Below are 13,944 nucleotides of genomic sequence, written 5' to 3'. Positions count from 1 at the left end.
AGTGACCTGCAGCTAATATGCAAGGCTGAGGTCAGATAAGGCAGAGTGGCACTCTAAAGACAGGACAGATTTTCAGTTGCAGCAAGCAAGTGTTGTGTGTGTGTGTGTGTGTATATATATATATATATATAAACAGTCAGCTAGAAAGATAAAAGCTTTCCTGAAGTCACGGAGCAGTCAGTAAAGTGAAGAATATCCTGATACAGAACTGTCCCTGCTGAGACCTGATCAATCAGCGTGCAGTATGCCCCAGTGACATATGAAAGCTTACGATGTCACAAAGACCTTCTGTGACTGATGAGAGGCTGGGTTCCAGAATACAAGGGGCGGGGCTGAACACTGGTGTGTTCAGACACCCAGGCAACCTGTTCAAATACTCAGGCTGATGAGAGACTAATCTAGAAAACACCATGTCTGAGAGAAATAACCAAGAGAGCTGCAGTAGATTTCACAACCAGACTGAGTGCCCTTCTTCTAGAGGTGAGCTGCAGGTCCCAGTGAACTGTGTGGACCGCATTCTGGGCCTGGAGCAAGATGATGAAAACACGAATTACTCCACAATGGAGTTTCTCTTTGCTATGCTTGACTGTCTAACAGATTACATCCTGGAGCTGGTAGGCTCTGAGTTCAACAATAGTAACATGATGGACAATACTTTACAAGGCCAGAGTGGAGAAAGCAACAGCAGCCGTAGAGCCTCCAGAAACCTGGAGGATGTGCCTTTTGCTCCATTTGATGAGATACCTGGATCCAGGAAGAGTGGCTGAAGACTGGATCCCAGAGCCAGGGAGTAAATACTCTATGGACAATAGGCCATATTGCAGAAGATGCCCTGCTTTAGTCATCATCAATGGATAATAAAGGATTTGAATTCATTTCTGTGTTTCTGACCTCTCTCACTGTCTTAACTTTAGGTGGAAAAGATCAGTAATACATCCAGGGGATGGCTTCCTCAGAGGGGGGAATGGATCAAGTGGTATCCTTGTGGGTTGTTTCAGTCATGGATTTCACAGAAATTGTTACCAAGGTGGGAGGTGCTGGCTGTGGTGGAGGGGACAGGATATAGCCCTGCGGGTGTGTCATTGGGAGTTTTTTTGGGGGGGGCGGGGGTTTGTCTGGAGCATGCCAGGCCTGTGGAACTCAAGATGATGGGGTACAGCAAGAATCATTGAGAAAGTGCAGAAAGTTGTTTCAGCGACATGGGAGGTCTAATTCTAGAAATTGATGGCTTGATGTAGTATATGGGGTGGACATGGTGGAACATTAGTTGCATTGAGCTTAATGGCATAGGCCTTTGCAGTTAGACCATGGAGTTGATGCAGAGACCACAGGAAAGCGAAAGAAAATGATTGTGAGCATGCTGATTCAGTTCATTATTTAATTATGTCCTGCCTCTTCCAATACCAGTTTGGGACACCAGTTTACACATTACCACTACAGTACTTAGTGTGGACCATATTGTGCCCTGTTCCCTGTAGCAGATATCACAAAGACTGTTTTGGTGCCACGTAAGTGGTAAAACAATTGGGGTGTCAGATGGGATGTCTGCATTCCATATTACAATGATTTAATTGAATTCTCCCCCAGCTTTATTATTATTTTGATGATCTTTACATAGTTTATTAGGGGGCAAAGGGTCAAGGGCTACAGGAAAGTGGGTAAGACCATTGTTTCCACATTCTCTTTATTCCTTCCTGTATCTGGGAGAAGGTGGCAGATAAAGAGAGAAGCCTCACCCAGCCTCCCAACCATCCCGGAATCCCCAATGTCATACATGCTTCGAGGCCACTGCTCAAGTGGTTTTTGATAGTTCAGCAGTTCTGAATTGCTGCCAATCTCGCCATTCCAAGCATGATGAAATCTCTTTAGAATCCGCTGACTGACATAGTTCACCCTAGAGTTGCCATTTACCCAGATTTTCACTGCCAACAGGTGGCCAAGGTAGTTGATCAATTTGTTCTGTTCTTTGTCCTCTGCTGTGGTACCATGTGTCCTCTGTGGGTTCCAATGGACTGCCATACCCTCCCTGTGCACCTGGATATATGCTGTCCACTGTTCTGTCTGAGCCACTGAGGAGGCTCAGCTTTGATACATGCATTCCATGGTCAGATCATGGAACCTGCACTCCCCTTAATGGTTGAGATATTGAATCCAGCAGTTCCGTTTGAGGGAATCTCCAAAGAAACTCCATCTGAGGAGATCCCAGATCTGATTCTTGTGTGTGCTTGCCAGTACAGGGTCCGGCACAGTCTGTTGCCCCAATCAGCTTATGCAAATGCTGGTGGTTGCAATTGTGGATCATTTCTGTTTGCATCACCATTTTCTACACAAACCAATGGATGTTGTAGTCCAGCCCAATCCTGCCTACCACACAGTTGGCCATCACACAAACCAGTGGGAGCTGCAGCCTAGTCAAAGCAACCCACAATAACTGCCAGCAGTGCCACCCCCTACCCTGGTTCCCATGGCTGCCAGTATGTACTGCAGACTGGTCCAGTCTGTCCCACATCCCATTCAGCTCTCATATATGTTAATGCTGGCCCAGCTTCTAGTTAGACCTTCCTGCTAATGCCTCTGTGGAAGGTAACACATGTTTAGTCAAGTGGTTGTATCCCTGCCACCTATATGAGAGGCTGAGATTGTGTTCATAGCTTTCAGTTTGAGCGTGGTTCAGCCCCAGCTTGTGGCAGCCATTTGACAGAGTGACCCAGCACATGCGAGATATTTGTCTCACTTTTACTGTTGTACTGCCTTTCCAATAAATGGAACAGCAAATGCAATTTTAAAGCTGGTTGTCACAAACATGAAATTCTTGATTTGAGCTAAAATAGACGCATAAGCTATACAGATTTTCTCTCTTGCAATAGAGATGAGATTTCTATAAAATATTTAGAGAGATGTGTATAGGAATCTATATTAAGATAAATCCCCCAACATTTGATGAAAATTGACAATAAAGGCTCTGGCTATAGACAGCTGCCTTGCTCGCGTTGTACCTAGGCAAGTGTTACACTACTGGGAGATAAGTAGCAAATAGCTGGCAGGAATTGTGGGCCTATTTAATGCCACATTTGTGTTAATGTACCAGTGTGCAGGCATAGTTGCCTGTCTTCTTTTCAAGGTATACCTAGGGGACAGATCCTGGCAGATTGGGTCTGGGAACACACGTCTTCAGTGTATGTGAGTCCATGTTTTGCACACAGTGGCCCAGGGTAGGAGGACTGGGCTTGTGGATCTAAGTGCTTGCACACATGGGGGGTTGTGTATTGCACAGAGAACGGAGTCTGCAGATGTGCAAAAGGAAGGATTGCTGCTAGGAGAGGAGTTACTTCTGAGGGACTCCACCCAAGCACACTATTTTACTTGCACTTAAATGAGGGGACTGAGACAGGGTGGTATGGTGGAGGGGAACTGGAGGAACTCTCAGGGCCACAAAAATACACCTGCTCATGTGTGAGAAAAGAGCTGTGCTTGTTGGCCACATTGAAGCCATGCCTGTGTAGCCTTCCAGGCAGCTCTAGATCAGAGTAATGCCAGTAAGTTTTGGGACCATGTCAGGCTGGGCTATGACACTAACCAGCATCTGAGAGAACTGGGTCTGGGAGCAGATTCTGTTGGGGATTTGTGGGCTCACTCCTGTTAGGTCTGCCGTTTCATCTGGTTTGTTCCAAGGTTGGGAGTATTGACGGGCTGAGCTAGGCATGACAATGGAACTCACCAACATTCAGGTACTGGGGAAGGGAACAGAGTAGGCTTTTCTAGGTTACAATATATGTAGGTACATCCAAGATTTGGTTGTGGAGCTGGCTGGGATTCAATAACCACTAGCACACAGAAAGGCTGACGCTGGGGTCAGACTTTGCCCAGTAAGGGCCTAATACCTGCTGACACGTGTGAAGGTGGGTTCTGGGAGTGTGCCTGCTGGAGGAACTTGTGGAATTCCCCTGGTGGGCCATAGCTCCTACTGGTGAGCATATGAATTAGAGCTGGGTGTTGGTCAGGCTGTGCAGGGCTGTTTTATTCATCTGCTGGTGTGTGGTTATCTGCGGGTTGTGAATGGCTGCAGAAGAGACGGGGCTAGGGCAAACCAAAGCACGCTGGCATGTGCAGGAGCCTGGAGGGGCCTGGGGCATGCTGAGTTCATTTAGGTTATCATGTCTACTGGTTTGCATGAAAGCTAAGAATGGGGACAGGCTGAGTAGGACTAGGCTACAACACCCATCAGCAAAAGTTGGAACAAGGGGAAGGCAAGGCCAGGCCAAGCTGCAACATCCAATGACAAATGCTGGGCTGGGTTGGAGCAATGTCCAGCATGCACAGGACCTGTGGCTAGGAGCAGGCCTGGTTTGGGAGCTAATGGGACCCTGGGCTGTGTTTCCCACTAGTGGGTGTAAAGGTGGTTGGGGATGGTGAACTGGGCCTTACATGGCTGTAGTATGCTTTGGAATGGCTGTGGCCTGTGTTTGTGGTATGCTAGAATGTGCTAGGCTCCAGCTCTGGCTGGTGGTTGTGAGAGCCAGGGTCAGTGTAGGACAGGCTGGAGTAGGTCTCAGCACCCACTTAAGCATGCAAGAGCTATGACACAAGAGTAGTGCCAGGTCAGGAGCTGGGCCAAGTTAGGGTAGACCAAGAACCCATTGGTGTGCATGAGATCTATGCTAGGAAAAAACCTGATAGAGGAGCTTGGGGAACTCATCTGTCAGAATGCAGGTGAGCATAAGAACCAAAGCTGGGACCAGCCCAGATCAGGCCAGGTTATAGTACCTGCTGACATATGTGTGGGTCTTGTCTGGGGGTGGGCCAGGCTAGGGCAGTATGTAGCACCCACTGGCAGATGTAAGCTCCAGGGTGGGGTGTAGGACAGGCTGGCTGGCTACAATACCAGTCATTTACCACATTAGGGCCAGGACTGTATGCTGGTTCGCTCGCCTAGTCTGCAGTTCCCCCAGCATGAGCTGGGACTGAGAGCAGAATTGGCCGAGCCAGCTTGCAGCACGTGCTGGGGAATGCCGAGGTGAGGCTGGCTATGGCAGACTTGTCCAGAGCATCCACAAATGCACACTGGACCCCATGAAGCATGGGTGAGTCTAGTAGTGGTCCTGGGAAGAATTCCATGCTGGACCCCTGCTCCTGCTGGTAAGCGTATGGTCTCTGGGACTGGGGTAGATCATGTGGGCAAGGCCAAGCATTAAGAAATTTAGAATTAATAGGGAGAAATTATGATTAAATATTGAATCTAAAACTAACAAAAGGAGCCTCAGCAACACTATATTGTGCTTTGGATTTTTGTATAAAGAGCCAGGAGAAAGATACTCTTCTTCTTGAATTAAGCATGAGTGTATAAGTGAACTATTGGACAAACCCAATGTGAGCTTCACAGTAGTCACATGAATAATGAAATTTTCAACAGTATAATCAGGACCCTCCTACACATATAACATGCATATTTGTTAAATACTCTATGTAATTTATGAAGGAACTAGCAGATATAAGCAATTGAAAGGTGAATCCAAAAATATTTACCATGAATATTGTCAGTGAATCTCCAATGGAACCATAATTGATTTTGTTAACAAAATGAGAGTGGAGAAGTTGACTTCTACAAGATTTCAGCATGTCTCTAAGTGAACACTGGTTTACAAATGGATATAAAAGAATGAACAGACAGTTGAGGGGCAAGAAAGAGATCACAGAGTTATGTGAATGTATGGAGAATGGGCAGAGAAACATGAACAGATTTTTTTTTTTTTTGGCTAAAATGTTAAAATCAAGGAGAAAGTTATGGCTGTTTTTGCCAAAGATAGGGTCTTGCCACTATGCTAAGCAGGTTTACTCCATGGGCATTTCTAATTAAGCATCCCCCTCCCCAGCCCTGGTCTGGTGAACCCCAATGACATCACATGACATCACAAGTCATGGTTTGTTACAAAAGCAGCCCCCTGCCCAATAAGGGGTCCTGGAGCAGGGTGGACGGCAGTTAGCACTGGTATTTCAAGGGGCCCAGTAGAGCAGGAAGATCAAGCAGAGTCGATCGGGGGCAAAATCCAGTGGCCATCATGCCTCGGAAAAAGCACTGCTGCTGCCACTGTAGGCCTAAGAGGCCAGCTGTCTCCCGCTCCAGAAGGGCCGAGCTGCAATTCCCAGTTAGCAGAGTGGAACATGCCCTGCGAGAGGGGCACTATGCCCAGCGCCTGAGCTCCACCACACCTGTTTTCCTGGCTGGTGTTCTTGAGTACCTGACGTCCAACATCCTGGAAATGGCCAGCAAGGAGGTCTCTGACAGTGACAGAGAGCGCATCACCGCCGAGCACGTGGAGAAGGTAGTGCAAAGCAACGAGCAGCTGCGGCACCTTCTGGAGAAAGACACCTACTCTGAAATTGAAGCAAGATACCATCTGAGGGATAAGCAGTGATGCCGTGGTGTCGCAGCCCTCACCACCAGTCTCGTCCAGTTCCCCGGACTCTGAAAGACATGAGAGCCTGTGTGTCTGCCATCACCCTACACAATTAAAGGCCAAATCAGTGCCAATTGCTGTGACTTGTCTCACTTTCGATCGTTGTCAGTTGAAGGAGTCTGTGAGAGCTCCAGGGGGATGGGAGGAATGGGAGGAGGGGTGGTCAGTGTGGGGTGTTTGAGAGGTTACAGACACAGTTTCCTGTATGATAAAAGATGGCAGTGACCTGTTGGAAGAAGCTACCTGGGGTAGAAGCAAGAAAGGATTTGGAGGGCCAGGATGTGGGCCAGGCTGTCCCAAATGTGTGCCTGGAGATCATGAGGAATTGCAGCAGTTATTTGTGCTAGGGAAGGCCTGAATGCAGGATGGGGTTGGCAAGGTGTGTGGGGTGGCATGGTAGCAGTGGGCATAACATGCACTGTTGTTTTTCACTGCAAGCCAAGAGGAGCTGCATCAAGATCTGTTTGCTGCTTTCTGGTCGGTAGTTTTGTGTGTTTATCTCTTCCCCTAAGCAAGATTCCTGATGTATAAATGGGATAATATGAGTCTCTTTTCTGAATTTTTTCAGGACTGTGTCTACTTGTGCCTGTTTGGTTACTTCACACCATGCGTGGCACAGGGTAGTTGCTTCTGCCTCTCTTCTTAATCCTAGGGGATCAGGTGTGCTTGCTAGCTTGGCCTGGTTCTCATTCATACACTTGTTGGGTGCTGGGGTACCGACTAGCAAGCCACATCCCTCTGAGCTTTGAATACAAAAGTGAATGACCAAATGAAGTAGTTTGTATCGCATTTTTCTCTGCTCTCTCTTCCTGGAACCCCATGCGCGCTCTCTCTCTAAGCAGAAGGACATGGCTTGACCTTTGCTTAATGCACTGTGTTTTTCCACGAAGGAGGGAGCTGGTGCTGGGTTGCTCTCTGGGGTTGTCTGGGTGTGTGTTTGTATAAATCCAAGGACTTTCTCTTGATACGTGAAGTGTGCTTACTCTCATATTTATAACAACTTTGGTATAAAGATATGCCCCTGACACATTAGTGATTCTTATGATGAGGCATGCTGCTCTCCTAGGCATAGTGGAGATGCTATTTCTCTCTATTCATTCACATACCATTCATGGTCTTCCCCATCAAGTGCAGCTTGACTCCCTATCATGGCCTTGATCCAAGGAAGGCAAGAATATTGCTCGTTTATTTTTTGGAAGGAAGCATTCTCATGCTCATGGCATGGGTTTCTCATATTGCAGTGTCCTTCAGTCAATGCCGAGTGCCCTGAGAATGAATAACAGCGAGGATTAATGATTATGCTCAGATCTTGACATGTTGCTTAAATAGCTGTCTGTTGTTGATGAAATGTTTGTGTTTATCATGTGGAGTGACCATGGACAAGCTATTCAATTTTTTCATTTTTAGTATGTGAATATTAATGGCACATGTCTTTTAAATTTTTGGAATTGTAGGGAATGGTACATAGTGCGTACATAGCACAGCTCTGACAATAGTTGTGCTTGCATAGGCCTTTTCTCAGATCCTTTGAAAACTGCATTTTTCAGGGGTATATATAATAGAATGTTTCTTAAAAATCATCTTTGAAACATGCTGTGCAGAGTAACTTATGTTAAAAACTCTTCAATGTGTCAGAGGATGAGACTTCATTACCTTTCCCCCGCTGATCAATGGAGACATGTCTTTAAAAAGCTCAGCTGAGTCAATATCACCTACTTCTTGAAATAGTTGTCTACCACAGATGACCATTAATGGATGCCAAAGGGTGTGTGCAGATGTAAATAGATTGTGGGAGCATGAGAGGCTGGTTTTACAAGTTCCTGCTCCTGGTAATTGAGTAGTGTCAAGCAGCATAGCATTCTACATTAGTGGGTCTGAAAGAAGAATGAGCCTAGAAAAAGTTCCAACCTTCACATTAAGGTAGGACTAATGTGTTTAGGGATCTGCAGTGTGATATCTGCTTTCTTGGTGTTTGCATTCTATATGTGCTTTTAGGTAATGGTGTTTACCGTTCATGAAAATAACCCCTGCTTTCACCATTTGATAATTGTCTTTTCCACAGTAAAAAAGAGCAGAATGGATTTCTCTCTCCCCCCCCCACCCTTCTTCTCTGTTCTGCTGTAAATTTGAAAGGCTACCTAAAGATCTTCTTGTTGTTAATACTTAAACTTTAAAATTAAAGTTTTCTCTAAATAATTTCTCCAGAAACAAATAAGTATTCTGCAAGATGCATATCCTTTGGTACACGATATCAAGTTCACATAAAAGTATTGTACATACATAGTTTTAAAATTCTCATATCTCCATGTATAAGAAGCTTTGAATTTTATCTCATTTATTAGCAAAGTCAGATAAATCTTGCAGCGTTATTGAACCAGTGTAATTAGTCCCATTCTCAATATAAACACAAAAACAATAGATGTATTTTCCATATAAGGATTGTTGATGTCTGACCCTGGGATATTTTCAATATTCAGTTAATATTTCTAAAAGCACACAGAGTGATATATTGATAGCACGTGTATGCATTGTAAAGATGCATTGGCTTTTGCTGTTCCTTACAATAGAATTTTTTTTTATTGTTGTTAACATTGTATTATGTGATACAGTTTTATAGGCACTGGGGATTCCCCTCACCCCTCCCATACCCCTCCCCCCATGGTGGATTCCTCCACTGCTGATGATGAAATTAGTTTAAAAAAAATGAATAAAGTCAATTTCCTTGTTACTTTGTGACAACATGACAGTAAAACAGATGTTTAGACATCTGAGGAGGGGTATTTAGATTACTGAGAACATATGCAAATAGCATATGCAAAACAGAAACAACTGAATATGCTTTTCAATTAATTGAGCAGTTACACATCAAAGGCAGCTAAAATTGGAACACCTCAAGAATCCCCACAATTGTCAAAAGGTGAGAATTTCCATGTATTATTTAAAATAGATAATTTTAAAGCCTATCTTTCTGGTTTTTTTCTTTTATTTTTTGAATAACATATTTTTTTCCCTTGCTCTTCAGAGTTGATGTCTCATCAAAAACTATCTGTACTGAAAAGCAGTAGAATGACATATAAACCACATGTCCTCTATCTGAATAGTTATCTAGTTCTGTATTTAAAATGTTTAAAGATGGACATGTGTTTAGGAAATTGAACAGTAAGAGAAAAATGCATCTATGTGTCCTTGTCTGATGGATGTTTATGGTGCACATTAGACTAAAAGAATAGGGAGTGACCTTGTTCCCTGCTTGATTTAACAGAGTAGTGGTGAAGGGATTCTTCAAATGGGACTTTTAAGTAACTGAAAGGGAGCATTAGAAGATGATATATGCTTACATGATTTCACGACAGTCCAGATACTGGTCCTCAGTGCAAAGGCTCACAAATGCTATTTGGCCAGTGCATAGCAATCATACCTGACATGGGATCAAACTAAACCAAACACAGAGGTTTCTGTAGGAAGGACCAGGATATTCACTTCAAAAATGAAAGCTGTCTGTCAAACCAACTTGCAGTAAGAAATGTCTTGACTAAAGTGAAATTCTAAGGCTGATTAGTTATATTTTTGAATGATTAATATTGTGAAAATTTGCCAGACTGAAGTCCCATCATCCAACATGTGTTACAAGGCACAAACAAGTTATTTTGTTTTGGTGCCTGGATACTTCTTTCCTGTTTGAAACATGGAAGGGTATCATCAAGCATCTGGCCCTTAGATCATCTTAATCCATGCCAAGGCTCACTCTCACCTTTAATCTGTCATGTATTTCTCCAGAAGGAATCTTTATCAGTGAGATCCTGTGTTGCTAAATTATAGTCATAGCTCAGGCTTGTCTTCAGGAGGAAATCTCTGACATTCTTGATAGAATTTTGACTGCTTCTGATCTCATTGTTCATCCATTTGCACCTAGTAGCCTAGAAATGTGACCCAGTTTAGCTAGGGTCAGCTACAAGGGTAGAAACAGGATCTGACTGCTAGAGCAAGTTAGAAAAAAAATGAAGAAAACTGAATTTACAAGGAAAACCTAAAATCATTTGACAGAGGTACTATTTCATGCTGACCCACCTATCCACAGTATTTAATAAATGCATGTTTACTGACGTAAACATTTGAGTTGGTACATAGATATTTAAAATATAGTTTTAAAACTGCTATGGAATGATTTGATTCATTTTCTTTTCCTCTGCCTTTTCAGTGTTGCTGCACTCTGTTCCAGTTTATCTAATTTCTGCTTGGTAACTTTCTGAAGGCCTGAAGTTGGACATCATTAGTGACAGTTGCTACCTGACCGTACACCACAGCAAGAGCTTTGTATATCTCTTTCAATTAAAAAAAATAATGACTTTCTTGGAATTTAATTATAGCAAAGCCTGTTTTTTCTGTCACCTGAAAGAATACTTAAGCACCATCAGTAATTCTTCAGAGACCTCATAGAATTCACGTTATACCAAACAACTGAGTGACTCTGGGCTGGTTATCAGGAGTCTTAAGGATTGTAGATATCAACTTGCCTTCTGGAATATTCAGCCACTGCTATTCAGAACTATTGTTGCCGAAATACCATGTCTAGGAACTCGGAGATCATCAATCTGTCATTTTTATTAGATCATGAGAAGGAAATGATCCTGGGAGTGCTAAAGAGAGATGAATATTTGAAAAAAGTGGAAGACAAGAGAATAAGGTAACATTGTTTTATGCTTTTGGGTTAATTGACTGTCTTCTGTTCAAAGTACTTTGGATTACAAATGCAGTAAGTGTGACTACACTGGAGACAGAGAATGGTCAGAGTCTTCATGAATTCTCAGAAGTTACCCAAATATTAGAAAATATCTTTGACACTTGACTATTTAACCATATAGGATAATAATTGAGCTAATGATAGTGTTAATGAGAATGCTAATTTGCCAGTAATATCATAACTAGTACAAAAAAAAAGTTTGTGTAGCAACTTTGGCATGTATTAGTTGTGTGACTTTGAGCAGCTTCCTCAATTTTTGCATGCTTTGGTTTCCACATTGGGAAAACAAGGATAAGTATGATATCTAACTCATAGAGATGTTGTATAGATTAAGAAACATATTGTGTAAGTGATGCGGGTTTTAATGTTCAATACATGTCAGCAATTACATATTTATCAATCCCTTTTTCAGCTTAGCCTTAGGGAATCAAGAGCAATGCTGGATATTGAACACAGAAACTGTGATGTGGAATGTTGGCATACTTTTTTAAAGATTTAAGTATTTGAAAAGTAGAGTTAGAGGGAGAGACAGCGGGGGGGGGGGGGGGGAGAGGTTTTCCATCTGCTGGTTTACTGTCCAAATGACTGCAATGGCTGGAACAGGGCCATTCCAAAGCCAGGAGCCAGAGTCTTCTTCCAGGTTTCCCATGTGGGTGCAGGGGCCCAAACATTTGTACCATCCTCCACTATTTTCCAAAGCTGTTATTAGAGAGTACTGTCTGAATTGAAGCAGCCAGGACTTGAACTGGTGCCCACATGGGATGCTGGCACTACAGGCTGCAGCTTTATCAGCTGTGCCATAGCACTGGCCCCAAATATTGGCATCTTAGCCTCTACGTTAAATGCCTACTATTGAAATTTTTTCTGATGTTATTTTCATAAGAGCCCAGGAGCTTCATTCCTACTCATCCACATTATTCAATCTATCTTGAAGAAACAAAATTTTGTGTTCATTGTGGGGAGTGTGTGTGGGTGGGGGAAGGCGGGAGAGAATTGTTTTCCCATTAACTTGCTAGACTGCTCCCAAAGTGCCCACAACTGCAATAGCTGTGCAGAGACCACAAGATGGGAATAAGAAAATCAGTCCAGGTCTCCCCTGTGGATGGGCAGGAGCCAAATCATTTGAGCCATCAAAGCTGTTTCCAAAGGTCTGCTTCCAAAGGACTCAAGAGCCGCAAGCCAGTTAATTCCCGACATTCCACAATGGGGATGAGCATCACAGCTGGCAGCCTAGTATGCAGGTGACACTAAAATGAAGTTAATCATTTTTCAAATCAGATGTGATAATTTGGGCATTATTATTATTCTAGTCATGAAAAATTACTAATTTTTCTAATGTAGTACACTGTTACGTTTATGCAAGGTGGACTATTAATCAGTTATTGATGATATTCTCAGAGGAAATTAAAGTCATTACCCTACCCTGCTTAGGAAGGAAACAGCCTGATCCCAGGAAACAATGGGTAGGATTTTGTTTGGAATAAATGTTTCTGTCATCTCAGTAACTTTTAGGAAGTTATACTTTCTCTGTATTTTTCTTATTTTGTTTTTCTTTCCCTTTTCTGTCCTTTTAGATTATAATTAAACTTTCAGATTATAAGTAAATTAAACTTTAAAAACAAATTGTTTATATATTTGAGAGGCACAGATACAGAGATGGAAAGACAGAGATCTTCCACCCACTGGTTGACACCCCTGAATGTCTGCTAAAGACAGGAACCAGGAATTTAATCCAGGTTTTCCACATAATTTGATCCAGGTTTCCACAGAAAGCCAAATACCTGAGCCATTATCAGCTGCTGCCTCCCTGGTACTACAATATGGGATATGTTTGTCCCAACTTCTAAGTCACATGGCTTCCCCAAAAGTGCTTTATATACAACAGACATCAAGAATAAATTATGAGTTTGAATATAGCTTAAATCAGTTCAGGATTACAAGACAATTAAATTCTCCTAAAAATTTTGATCAATTGGTTTATACAAGAAGCCATGATGAACCTTAAGAGAGAGACAGGATGATATTGAAAGAAAAATCCCTCAAGTTATCTTAGTATACAATTAAGCAACCCTGTGAACTTGAATGGTGGAAGTTTGCACCTTTTCCTTGATCATCTTTCATTTAAATGCACTGTCTTCATCAATTATGAATATAGAAATATATCACAGTAGTAATAACTATTACCTATGACTTTGCCACTAAAAGAAATCACAAAAATTGATATTGATGTTGAAGCAGACATCTCAAAGACTCAGTTATGCTCATCAGTACTGCAAAATCATGATTATTATTAGGCCTATCACAGGATATTGTTATTTAATGTGTAAATAGAGTACCTACTGTTATAGCCCAATTTTTATTTTATTATCTTAATGACTTTGTTTCAGTGTGATTATCTTTGTAAACCTTGCAATGTATAAGATACGTTAAAAAAAAAAAAACCACATAGATTTGAGAGGACCTCTTTAAGCTTAATGAAACTGCCAGGGAAGTCGACAGTACTTACTACCCCCAGTATAAAAGCTTATAGTCAAGTGGCAGAGCCAGATATACAGCAAACTAAAGACAACATGACGCAGAGTGAAGCAAGCACAAACTAGAGGTATATCTCAAAGATTAGCAAAGGATACTGTATTAGGGCTTCCTATTTATGTAGACTCTGAGAAACAATATAAAGGATATTGTATTAGGGCTCTCCAGAGAAGTTTAACCAGTAAAATATTTTTTTATTGTTATTAACATTGTATT

General features: G+C 42.5%; 3 protein-coding genes across 6 annotated transcripts in view; all 3 read left to right on the top strand.

The window, feature by feature from the left end:
* Positions 1-319: 319 nt before the first annotated feature.
* LOC121170658 (huntingtin-interacting protein M) lies at positions 320-867 on the top strand. Its single transcript, XM_041001904.1, has one exon. It carries the CDS (start codon positions 411-413, stop codon positions 765-767), a length of 357 nt encoding a protein of 118 aa, XP_040857838.1. The 5' UTR covers positions 320-410; the 3' UTR covers positions 768-867.
* A 5,134-nt stretch (positions 868-6,001) lies between these two features.
* LOC121170648 (histone H2A-Bbd type 1-like) lies at positions 6,002-6,524 on the top strand. Its single transcript, XM_041001891.1, has one exon. The coding sequence runs from the start codon at positions 6,057-6,059 to the stop codon at positions 6,411-6,413; it is 357 nt and encodes a 118-aa protein (XP_040857825.1). The 5' UTR covers positions 6,002-6,056; the 3' UTR covers positions 6,414-6,524.
* A 4,143-nt stretch (positions 6,525-10,667) lies between these two features.
* SYTL5 (synaptotagmin like 5) overlaps positions 10,668-13,944 on the top strand; it is a 79,922-nt gene continuing 76,645 nt past the window's right edge. For all 4 annotated transcript variants that reach the window (XM_041001890.1, XM_041001888.1, XM_041001889.1 and 1 more), the window contains exon 1: positions 10,668-11,139. In XM_041001890.1, coding sequence (XP_040857824.1) covers positions 11,021-11,139 — 119 coding nt within the window. In that variant the 5' untranslated portion in view covers positions 10,668-11,020. The remainder of the gene's footprint in view (positions 11,140-13,944) is intronic.

The sequence above is a fragment of the Ochotona curzoniae genome, unplaced genomic scaffold, assembly GCF_017591425.1.
Source record: "Ochotona curzoniae isolate NIBS_2020 unplaced genomic scaffold, NIBS_Ocur_1.0 contig_1274, whole genome shotgun sequence".
NCBI lineage: Eukaryota > Metazoa > Chordata > Mammalia > Lagomorpha > Ochotonidae > Ochotona > Ochotona curzoniae.
This window is presented reverse-complemented; position numbering and strand designations above follow the sequence as displayed.